The sequence below is a fragment of the Bubalus bubalis genome, chromosome 15 (assembly GCF_019923935.1).
Source record: "Bubalus bubalis isolate 160015118507 breed Murrah chromosome 15, NDDB_SH_1, whole genome shotgun sequence".
NCBI classification, from domain to species: Eukaryota; Metazoa; Chordata; class Mammalia; order Artiodactyla; family Bovidae; genus Bubalus; species Bubalus bubalis.
The window spans coordinates 21834942-21847534 of NC_059171.1; the positions used below are offsets into that span (position 1 = coordinate 21834942).

Genomic DNA, 12593 nt, shown 5'->3' on the forward strand with positions numbered 1-12593 from the left:
CTGCCATGCCCTCCTCCAGGGGATCTTCCGACCCAAGGATCGAACCTGTGTCTCTTGAGACTCCTCCATTGCAGGCAGATTCTTTACCCACTGAGCTATCTAGGAAGTTTGTTAGGGCTACTGTTAAAAAAAATAAAAAGAAACAAAACACAGAAATAATACCACTTAAACAACAGAAATTTATTTTCTCATAGGTTTGGAGGATGAAAGTCTTAAGATCAAGATGTCAACAAGTTTAGCTTCTCCTGAGACCTCTCTTCTTCTTGGCCCCTAAATGGCCACTTTTTCACAAGGTCCTCACATGGTATTTCCCCTCTGCATATGTACCCCTGGCGTTTCTTCTAAGGACACCATCATATTAGCTTAGGGCCCCACCGTTATGACCTCATTTAACCTTCTGCTAAGTCACTTCAGTCGTGTCCGACTCTGTGCGACCCCTGAGATGGCAGCCCACCAGGCTCCCCCGTCCCTGGGATTCTCCAGGCAAGAATACTGGAGTGGGCTGCCATTTCCTTCTCCAATGCATGAAAGTGAAAAGTGAAAGTGAAGTCGCTCAGTCATGTCCAACTCTGAGCGACCCCATAGACTGCAGCCCACCAGGCTCCTCCGTCCATGGGATTTTCCAGCCAAGAGTACTGGAGTGGGGTGCCATTGCCTTCTCCTCATTTAACCTTCAGATTAGATCAGATCAGATCAGTCGCTCAGTCGTGTCCGACTCTTTGCGACCCCATGAATCGCAGCACGCCAGGCCTCCCTGTCCATCACCAACTCCTGGAGTTCACTGAGACTCACGTCCATCGAGTCAGTGATGCCATCCAGCCATCTCATCCTCTGTCGTCCCCTTCTCCTCCTGCCCCCAATCCCTCCAAGAATCAGAGTCTTTTCCAATGAGTCAACTCTTCGCATCAGGTGGCCAAAGTACTGGAGTTTCAGCTTTAGCATCATTCCTTCCAAAGAAATCCCAGGGCTGATCTCCTTCAGAATGGACTGGTTGGATCTCCTTGCAGTCCAAGGGACTCTCAAGAGTCTTCTCCAACACCACAGTTCAAAAGCATCAATTCTTCGGCACTCAGCCTTCTTCACAGTCCAACTCTCACATCCATACATGACCACAGGAAAAACCATAGCCTTGACTAGACGAACCTTTGTTGGCAAAGTAATGTCTCTGCTTTTGAATATGCTATCTAAGTTGGTCATAACTTTCCTTCCAAGGAGTAAGCATCTTTTAATTTCATGGCTGCAGTCACCATCTGTAGTGATTTTGGAGCCCAGAAAACCTTAACCATCCTTTAAAGTTTCTACCTCCAAATACAGTCATAACTGGGAATTATAGCTTTAGCAGTCTGTCCAAAGGAAAAGACAATTGCAAGGCTGAGCAATTGAAAGAATGAAGTTGCCATTTAAGATAGGAATCCTCTTGAGAAGAACAGAGTTTGGTTTTCTGTTTATTTGGGGGTTGAGAGTCAGTGTGGGACAAGTTGAGTTTTGATTGCCTGTTAGACATTCAAGCAGGTAAGTAGAGCAGTTAGAATACAGGTCTGGGACCCAAGGGAGAAGCCCAAGCTGGAGATGTCAGTCAAGGTAATGTCACTACAGACAATGTTTAAAACCTTGAGATAGGATGAGATTGCCAAGGGAATTGGGACATACAGGGAAGAGGTCAGAGGATTGAGTGGCTATATTTAGTGGTAGAACTAGCAAAGGAAACAGTGAAATAGCTACAGAAGAAAACCAGAAGACTACAGAGTTCAGGAAGCAAAGTGTTTCAAGTGAGAGGGAGTGATCATTTGGATCAAATGAGACCAATATGTTCAATTAGACAAGTACAGAGTATTAACAATCAAGATTTACTACTCTAGTTATTAGGTAACCTTTATCAGAGAAGTTTTGGTGGAGTAGAGAAAAACAAAGCTTGGAAGAGAGCAAGGGAAAACTGATTACAGTTTCACTAGAGAATGAGAGGAAAGAAATTGAAGATAGGGACTTCCTTGGCAGCCCGGTGGTTGACATCGAGTTTCCAAAGCAGGAGGCACGGGTTTGATCTCTGGTCGGGAACTAAGATCCCACATGCCTGTGCAGTGCGGCAGAAAAAAAAAAAAAAAAAGAAGTTAAAGAAAGTGAAAAGATTGTACATAGAGACATCTTTTTCAAGAAATTCCAGGGAGAGAAATGAGATTGTAGCTGAAGGGGAAAGGGTGTTGGGAAAGGGATTTTTTATTTCTTTAAGGAGGAAGAAATAGTGTGTTTGGGTATTGATGGCAGTAATCTGAAGGCTTTCTTCACTGATGAAAATGGATTAAATAACAGACTGTCTCATAATGCAGCTGAGAGATTCAGTATGCTCATGCCAGTCACAGAATAAGTGCTCAGCGTGTAGGAGTTCTGTACGTAGAACTCACAGCTCGTGCCCTCCAGACACGAGAAAGGCACACAGACAGAAGTGTGCACGCAGTGCAGGACGCGGGCTGCTGGAGGAGAAGGAGGGCCGTGGGGGTGCAGGGGGCGCTCGGGATCCAGTTAATATGTGACAAAATGGCGATACCAACTTCTCCTGCCACAGGCAAGGGGTTAGATGGAAACAGGAGTGGAGGGTAACACAAAATAATCCTCTGTTGTTTGCTTTTAGTCTGATCTTCCCTGGTGTCCGCTTGGCCTCGGATAGCCAATTCAGTGATTTTCTGGATGGCCTTGGCCCTGCCCAGCTAGTGGGGCGCCAAACTCTGGCCACACCCGCCATGGGTAAGAATTTCTGTCATGTGATTCGCTGTTTCCCTTTTAGCTTATTGAAAAATCACATTCCCCAATTTCATAAGATCTTTAGGAGTATTATCCGGAATGAGTATCTTTAACAACATAACCTTCAACTTTTTCCATTTTAATTTATATGCTTTTTAAAGTAAGATATAACTGATACATTTTAAAATATATTTGAATGTAGGAAACTACATGGGAAATGAGCCAACAAGGTTAAACCAAGATCTTTGACACAAGCATTTTTCCATCTGCTTTTGTGTGTTAAGGCCTGTTTGTTTCTTCCTCACTCGCTATTAGGTGACATTCAGGTAGGAATGATGGACAAAAAGGGACAGCTGGAGGTGGAAATAATTCGGGCCCGTGGCCTTGTTGTAAAACCAGGTTCCAAGACACTGCCAGGTAAGAACAAGAGAGATTTCTTCTGTTACTGTTCATCATCTACACTTTTCAATTCAGAGACTTTGTTTTTGAAGAGATGCTGAAAACAAAGTTTTTAGATAATCAAGGGTACTGATAAATGAGTCAGTTATCTGTAGTAGTTTGCGTTTTTCCTGAGTGAGCACCAGTCAGGGTGATCTTGTGGGGAGGAGTCATTAGCTAATAAGCACATATGTGGTAGAAACCCTACAAAATAAAAACTATCACACTTATGTACATGTTGCACAAAATGAATTACCTAAGAAGTTCTTGTTAGCTGGTATTTTGTGTTATTCTGTTTATCTGAGCTTCAAAATTCTCCTTAGAAATCCTTAGAGTTCTGGAATTAGAATAAATATAGGTACATATAGGTCCCCAAAATAGCATAAACCCATAGACGAAGGACATTCTAGCTAGAAGACTCTTACTTCCTGGAGTGTATAGAGAGGCACCATTATAAGTTTTTATTGCAATCTCACATTTTGTACCAAAATATTATAATCTAAGGTGCTCAGAGCCATAGGGAATGCCAAAGATTCCAGACGCCTGGTGCAGAGATGTAGACAACTTCAGACCTGATGTACAGAACAATTCTGAAACTTGGTTTCTCACCTCAGCACCTCCACTGAACGAATTGTAATTTTGAATCTCTAACCTAGAAAGTTCATGTTGTTACCCAGTGTTGCCTATTGTACAACTTTGCAGTGCTGAGTAAGACAGTTGTGTTCATAAAGGTCTCAGAGTTTAGTCACCTGATTGCTAGAAAGAATACCGCAATTTGTACATGCATGAAAATGCTTTTATAAAGAGTCTGTCAGAAAAATATAAATCCATGGTATTTATAATTAGTTGCCTCTTTCCAGATAATTTGAACATATTACATCAAATCCCACCCTTGTCTTGTACCCACACCATCAATAAATAAGCCCTTTTGAGTGATAAATGCTCCATGGGGACAGGTAAAACAGTATGATTTTGAGAACGTTTAACTAGATTTATGAATTGACACATGAAAAACTGAGTGAGACCTCTTTCTTGGATATTGTTAGAGAGTTCTCTTTTAAAAGCAGTATATAAAACCAGTTGATGGCAAAACAGTAATCAACTCAGAGGCTGTGTTAACTGCCTAAAACTACCTGAATGACTGATATCTAATCTATTGTTATCTAATTTATCTATTGTTTATCTCATAATTTTGACATAATGTGGAAAGGCCAGTGATTTTTTGACTGCTGGCTCTTTTAACCTGTGACTAAGCTGCGGAAGGTGTCATCCACAAGTTGGGCGTTCTGTAACCACAGCTCACCACTTAACTCTCCTGTATGTTTTCTTTCCCAAGCACCATACGTAAAGGTGTATCTATTAGATAATGGAGTCTGCATAGCCAAAAAGAAAACAAAAGTGGCAAGAAAAACGCTGGAACCCCTTTACCAGCAACTATTATCTTTTGAAGAAAGTCCCCAAGGAAAGGTTTTACAGGTATTTATTGACTTGTATATTCCTTACCTAAGAAGGTGTCTTCATGGAGTCAAACATTCTCTTCCAATCCTCCCCCCAGCTGAAATTCTTGGGAAACTTCCAAGCAGTGGCCAGCGCTATAAAGCTGTACACTCTAGGGAACTATGCTGAATGTAATAAACCATAATGGAAAAAAAAATAGGAAAAAAAGCCAACACAGTTTCCTTTAAAGTCAACTATAGACTTGTAAACCCCCATCACACATCAGCTCTTATCTTCCTTAATGGCTTAGGATCCTAATACTCCTGTAGAGTTTTCCGACTGTACCTTTGAATTCCAGTAAAGATAACTATCCCAGTAATTAAATACAACTACATAACTTGATGTTTGATGTCAGCACATTGTATGAAAGTTGCTCAGTCATATCCGACTCTTTGCGACCCCGTGGACTGACTATTCAGTCTATGGAATTGTCCAGGCCAGAATACTGGAGTGGGTAGCCATTCCCTTCTCCAGGGGATCTTCCCAACTCAGGGATCAAATCCAGGTCCCCTGCATTACAGGCATATTCTTTACCAGCTGAGCCACCAGGAAGCCCAAGAATACTGGAGTGGGTAGCTTATCCCTTCTCCAAAGGATCTTCCCGACCCAGGAATTGAACCGGGGTCTTCTGCATTGCAGGTGGATTTTTTGCCAACTGAGCTTTCATTAATTGATTGTATTTTGGTTTACAAGCTCTTACATACATGATTGTACTGACATTGCTCTTTTAATTTTGCCAACAGATCATTGTCTGGGGAGACTATGGCCGCATGGATCACAAATCCTTTATGGGAGTGGCCCAGATACTTTTAGATGAACTGGAGCTATCCAACATGGTGATCGGCTGGTTCAAACTCTTCCCCCCTTCCTCCCTAGTAGATCCAACCTTGGCCCCTCTGACAAGAAGAGCTTCCCAATCATCTCTGGAAAGTTCAACTGGACCTTCTTACTCTCGTTCATAGCAGCTGTAAAACTCTTGTCATAGCAACCAGCGTTACAAAAAAAAAAATCACAGGTCGCAAACCCTGGTAACACTGCATGCTTAATGTTGTGTCTTCTGAGCCTGTTCCTAGGGATACAAAGCGATCCTGTGTTCTCAGAGGAAGTTGCACACATTGTGCCCTAAAGGAGGCCCTCAGGTGAAGGAGCGGAGCTATGAAGAACTATCAGGTTTGGAGTTCAGTAACACTCGAGTTTTGGTCCAATCTGAAGCCATGGATTAATATCAAAGAATCAGTCAGTTTCATGCAACAAAAGCCCTTTTCAATGGCACCTTTATATTTTTATTGTTCCTTTTTCTTCATTTCTCTGACCCCCAAAATCCTGTGATGCCACAGAAATGGAGCTATCCAGCCATTAAGCCATGTTATAAGTGAAGGACTGCGTCCTGGGAAGCATCAGGTGAAAAGCAAGAGACCAAAGACGAGGTCTAGGACAGAACGTCAGCCCTCCCCCGGACTGGACAGGAGCAGCCGGTCCAAGTGACGACGTGAGCAGTGGCAGACCTCAGAGCTCCAGCAGGCATGTCATTCACTAATGCCAAGTTGTGTTGGACTCTGAAAAACAAAATTCTGTGGCTACACTGTACTGAATGAAATTAAACTTTTTTTTTTGCATGGACAGATTAGCTGAATATTTAAATTATTTTCTTGGGGCTGCAACTTGCAAAAAAAAAAATTCAGCCATTTTTGACAATTTATATTATTTTTAAAAATAAATTTCACTAGTGCATGGTTTTAAAAAAGGGAGAGAATGCAGCAGGGTGATACAAAGACACACCATGTTTATTCTTTAATCACAGTCTGTGTTTTGGCAGACATTGCAGAAGAAAATACTTTCTAGAAAATACTTAAAATTCTCTTTATGTGACAAATAAGTATAATATATTCAATTTATTTCCATGGTAAATATACAAATCTTACAAAGTTCAACATGTGCAAATTATTCACATCTTTCTTCCTTTCTCTCACTTTTCGTCTTCTCCCTCTTTTAATCTTTTTATTTTCTTTCTCCCTACTAGAGTGAACATTATGCTAAAAAAAAAAAATGACAAGTTTTTTGACCTAATACTCTCTTAATACCCCATGTTCGATTCAGAGCTATAGATACATCTGAATTTCTCAAAGAGGGAAAAAACTATTTAAGAGCTTTCTTTATTTCAAGCACGTTGAAAAGGATTTTGCAACATGACTTGGGAGTACATTAAAGTAAGTCAGCATGTGTTTGATAAAGAAGATATTTGAACTTTTGCAATTTATTGTACAGTGCATGGTAATTTTATTTTCACCTTCCAAGTTCAGTTTACAGGAAAATCCTAAAATCATGTGGCCATTGTAATGTCTAATAAATTTGTTTTTAGCACCAGCATTATTCATACAGGGGTTAAAGTATTATTTCTAGAAGGTTTTAGGTTTTGTTTTTAATTAATTAAAAGCAATTTCTTTAGCCAATTTCCATTTACTATATGACTAGAAGCACTGCTAAAAATTTGGAGCCCTGAAAGACAGGGCAGTTTATTAATTCATTTTTCTGTAGTAAAACTCAATTTTTCACAAATTATATTTCTAAAGAAACACAGCAAACATAAATTTGCAACAGATAATTTTAAAGCTCCGATTTTTAGGTAATTCAAAGAAAGTCAATCTGCCTGTTAACAGTTCTTTGATGCCATCACCAAAAGTCTACACACAAATGCCCTAAAATCAAACCCCTGCCTTTGGTTTTACAGACAGTTATTACCATTGGGTGGTGCTGCAAGGTCAAATTTCTCTTAAGTTCCCCTATTTAGAGGAAAAGTCACCGAGTAATGTAATAAGCCACCCATAGTTTCTATTTCTTTCTGTACACTTTGATAACATGTTCTTATAGATTGATTTTAACTTCTAGCAACAACTTTTGAAATCTACATACATACCATTTGTTTAAGTTAATGCCATGCACAAAAATTGCTCTTTTGTGTTCCTTTTAAATTCAATGCTGACCATTAAAAACTATCATGCTTGATATGGTGCAAAAGTTAAAAATGAGTATCACTAAAAATGCCTTCTCTTTATGTGGTGCAATATGAAATACACCGAGACTGTGTCTTGACATTCTGAGACCTACGATGGACCCAGGTAAAGTTGTGAAATAAATGAATAAAACTATTGAAATAATTTAGACACTTGTGTACCAGCAACAATTGATTTAATAGACCTATAGCGTCTATACTATCCCTTAGAATAAACGTTTAACATTTTCCTGATACTAAGATGCAGTCGCATAATCTATATAAATTATTTCTAATTTTAATAAGAAGGACATGACTGTATGGAATATTTGTACATACCTGTCATTATGCAGTATTTATTTTAAAGTTGGTGGTTTTTTTTTTTTTTAATTTTCACATGTCTGCACCTCAACTTGTGACCTAGTCATGTAAATAGCATTATGCCGGTGACCATTGCTGCCCTGTACATAATATGTTTTAAAAGTAAAGGGAATTCCAGTTGGAAAAAAATAAAAAGGGCAGATTAGTCCTGTGATGAACACCAACTAATGTAAAACTCAAATTCATTCTGGTGATGGTATTTAACACTTTAAATAAAACATTTTCTTTACAGACGTTGTATGCATGGCCTTCTGACTTCTCTTCTCCCCACGCATCCCCAAACCCACTGCAGCTCTTTCCCTGAACCCACACATCACTTAGAGACACTGAAATCATCTTCTTCTGCCTCTCCGTAACAGAAGCAGACCGATGGTCTTGGCAGGTAGCCCTCAGCAGAGCACTTCTTTTAAAAGCCAAAGGATTTCAGCTCACATCATTAAATTTGTTGCTTTTCAAAAGGTCATTCCACATTGAGGTGCTTTCTGATGAAGTGACTTGGCAACTCCCAAATTTAAATGAATGAGGTTTCTGAGTCAGTGTGGCCTCCACTGACAGCAGGGTCAGAATCATGTACAAGCTCTGCCATTCCCTGGGTGGAGATGACAAGGTGACAGTTGGCTCTATGCTGTGTTTCCACTGATGTGTCAGTCCAGCTTCGTGGGAGACCAGAGTGGGGTGCATTTTCAGTTGGGGAATTATACGTGGTAACCTGACATATGGTGGTTTAGTCCCTAAGTCATGTCCAACTTTTGCGACCCCATGGACTGTTGCCCACCAGCCTCCTCTGTCCATGGGATTTCCCAGGCGAAAATACTGGAGTGGGTTGCCATTTCCTTCTCCAGGGGATTTTCCAGACCCCGGAATCAACCCAGGTCTCCTGCATTGCAGGTGGATTCTTTACCGACTCAGCTATGACTGACATATAACAACCAGTCCAGAGACTCGCTTCTGTCACATATGAATGGAAGAGAGGGTCTCTCCATACCTTCTAGGCTGATTCATCAAACTGCAAAATGAGTTTGATTAATTAGAATGGGCTTCCGTGGGGGCTCAGATGGTAAAGAATCTGCCTGCAATGCAGGAGACCTGAGTTCAGTCTCTGAGTTGGGAAGATCCCTTGGAGAAGGAAATGGTAATCCAGTCCAGTATTCTTTCCTGGAGAATCCCGTAGATGTAGGAGCCTGGAGGGCTACAGTCCATGGGCGTCTCAAAGAGTCAGCTATGACTGAGCGGCTCATGCATGCACTTGATAAATAAGAAATCCAACTGCAATCCAAACTTAGTCCTCTCGCCATCCTCTGAACCAGCCATTTCTTCCATTTCCAAGGAACCCCAGTCCCCCATACCTAGCCCAAAATATCTTTTCATTAATATATACTCTCTGCTCTAGTGAGCTATTTCTTTGCTATTCATACACTCCTATTCTAAAACTCTCCTTGCCTTTTTTATATGCCCTCTCCTGAAAAGCCCTTCTACTTTCTCAAAAGTGATCCATGTTAGTCCCTCCCTGCAATTCCCAGCTGAAGACTGAGTTCTGTAGCAGTTCCAAACTAAACCCTAAACACATGGATGCTCTTGGCACCAACACCTTCATTTTCCCAGTAACTCTAGACACCAAGGGTTCAAAAGCAATGATAAAGTACTTCATGATCACCATCACGAGAGAACTGGCCAAGAAATCACCAAGCTGTCCGCCTGAGCCGACTTAACCTTGGACATAAAAACACATTCTCTGAATGTTTGTCTCACTCACACAGTCTCTAACATCCATGCACGAATGAATAGAAGTTCACACATCCACCTTTGGTTTATGAAATGTGTATTGAGAAGCAGTGTGTAAGAGGGAACAAAAACAATTTGTGACACTCAAATTCTTTGTATGATGTGACTTAAGTCACTGAGTCTCTCTGGCAATCAGTTCTTTATCTGGGGAAGGGGAGGGTGTGAGAACTGACTCCCATAATTATGGGCTTCCCTGATGCCTCAGATGGTAAAGAATTCGCCTGCCACGTGGGAGACCTGGATTCAATCCCTGGTCGGACACGACTGAGTGACTTTCACAAGCAGTTTGAGTTAGGTATTATTCCATCATTAAATCTACACTTTGACTATTTTATAAGCTCCTTCAAGAAAGAGACCATACCTCTTTTCTCCCCTGTTTTATATACTCAATGCCAAAAACAATGCTGTACACAAAGATGCTTCATAAATATCTGCCAAGTTAATGACTATTTAGTCCAGCTATTTTGAGACACGATTTTAGGCATTATAGTAAACATAAAAAGCATGGCCCTGTCCTCATGAAACTTTCATTCTAATAAAGAAGACACACATTGGGTGAAAAATTACAAATAAGATAACTTTCCCAGGGCAAAAAAGCTATGGGAATATACAGCAGTGTTTTAACCAGTTGAGAGAGTCAAGGAAGGCTGCTGCTGCTGCTAAGTCGCCTCAGTCGTGTCTGACTCTGTGCGACCCCACAGATGGCAGCCCACCAGGCTCCCCCGTCCCTGGGATTCTCCAGGCTAGAACACTGGAATGGGTTGCCATTTCCTTCTCCAATGCCTGAAAGTGAAAAGTGAAAGTGAAGTCGCTCAGTCGTGTCCGACTCTTCGCGATCCCATGGACTGCAGCCTACCAGGCTCCTCTGTCCATGGGATTTTCCAGGCCAGAGTACTGGAGTGGGGTGCCATTGCCTTCTCCGCAAGGAAGGCTAGTATCTATAAAAATGGACAGGAGTTAAACACAAGGTAATGGTGGCACTGGAGGGTGGGAGTTAGATGAATATTCCAGGCAGAGAACAGCAGCTAAGAAACTTGAGAGAAGGAACTGCAGCTCTACCATTTTCTTTACACAGTGTGGCTAAAGCAAAGGTGAGTTCAAAAGACATGCATACGAGTGAACAAATGAATAAATGAGTGAATGCAGATTCCTACAGCCTATTTCTGAACCACTGAGAGTTTTGTTGAGAAGAATAACCTAAATTTGATGTGAGAACTATTTGTAAATGACATCATCTATAAGGGCTAATCCTCTATTTGCGTGCATGCATGCTTAGTCATTTCCTTCTCCATTTCCTTCTCCAAAAGGAAATGGCAACCCACTCCAGTAGTCTTGCCTGGAGAATCCCAGGGCCAGAGGAGCCTGGTGGGCTGCCTTCTATGGGGTCGCACAGAGTCGGACACGACTGAAGCGACTTAGCAGCAGCAGCAGCATGCTTAGTCATGTCCGACTCTTTGCAATCCCATGGACTGTAGCCTGCCAGGTTCCTCTGTCCATGGAATTTTCCAGGCAAGAATACTGGAGTGGGTTGCCATTTCCTACCCAGGAATCCTCTATTTAATTGTGTTTAAAATAATTCTCAGAATGCACGGTCCTAATTCCATTCAGTTGTTAAACTTTGAATATAGGAAACATAGCCTATAGTTCTGTACCCAGCATAGGACCTAGCTCAGCACTAAGCGATTACAGGTCTCAGATACTCAGCCGTAACAGTGAATATCCCTTTCCAATATTCCTGGAAAGATTGCTGTTATCAATATGAATAATTCCTGAGTCCTTAAATTTCTGTTAATAGTCTGCATATGGTTGAATCAGAAAGACTAAACCTGTCATGTTCTTAATGCCTGAGCACCAGCTCCCTGTAATTGTGCTTTTGGAGTAGGGTGTCATTTTGTTCAGTATGCCTCCTTTTCTGCTCCATCCACAGAGTTCCCAAGAGATCTGCCATTTCCTAACTAATCCCATTCTCCTGGTTTCAACTGATGGTGGTATAGAGGGTGCAGACTCCTAAAATGGGTCAGTATATACCCTTGCCTGTGAAGATTTGTTATTTTTGTCTTGTTTTGCCTTGACACCAAAGAGGCAGCTCATCTCCCATGACAGAGATTTCATGGAAAAAAAGACCAAGCGCTATCAGTGGCTATGTTTTCTGTTATATGATGGAAATTGCATTGATAGAAAAGAAAGTCAGCAAAGCTAAGAGGAGGCATGAATTGAAGAGAGTCCTGCAGGTTCCATGTTCCTCATTCCATTATGGTTGAAGACTGGCTGCATCTTTGCTCTTCCAAGAAAGCCCATCCATTCTAGCTGTTGATTAGTTGGGTGTCTGCTATTCGAAGTCATTAGTCCTAATTAATACATTTGACCAAGGACAAGGCTAATGGAATCATAGAATCTTGAGGGAGTCTTCGAGAACAATCTCATATAAGAGGTGGCCATCCAACCTCTGCTTGGCAGGTGCCTGGAGAGAGAAACTCGGCAAAGCAACCCATTCCATAGTCTCTGACAGTTAGACTATCCCTCCTAAACACCTAGCCTAAATCTCCCTTTTGGAATTTTATACTTCCTGGGCTCACTGTTAGCAAGTTCGAGCTCCTACTGTTCGTCACACGACAGGCCAATAAATAGACAAGTTGTTGGGGCAAGGATTAGCAACTTTATTCAAAAACCAGTAACTGAGAAGGTGGTGAACTTGTTTTCTGAAGAACCATCTTCCTGAGTTAGAACTCAGGTTTCTTTTATAGTAAAAGGGGAGAGAGTAAAGTCAAAC

At 41.3% G+C, this 12593-nt stretch overlaps 1 protein-coding gene across 6 annotated transcripts in view; it reads left to right on the forward strand.

The window, feature by feature from the left end:
* The window catches only part of RIMS2 (regulating synaptic membrane exocytosis 2), a 539581-nt gene extending 531307 nt beyond the window's left edge, over nt 1-8274 (forward strand). For all 6 annotated transcript variants that reach the window (XM_006053914.4, XM_006053915.4, XM_025265138.3 and 3 more), the window contains 4 exons: nt 2627-2739; nt 3052-3153; nt 4511-4650; nt 5415-8274. In XM_006053914.4, the coding sequence (XP_006053976.2) occupies nt 2627-2739; nt 3052-3153; nt 4511-4650; nt 5415-5633 (574 nt within the window). In that variant the 3' untranslated portion in view covers nt 5634-8274. The remainder of the gene's footprint in view (nt 1-2626; nt 2740-3051; nt 3154-4510; nt 4651-5414) is intronic.
* Nucleotides 8275-12593: the final 4319 nt, after the last annotated feature.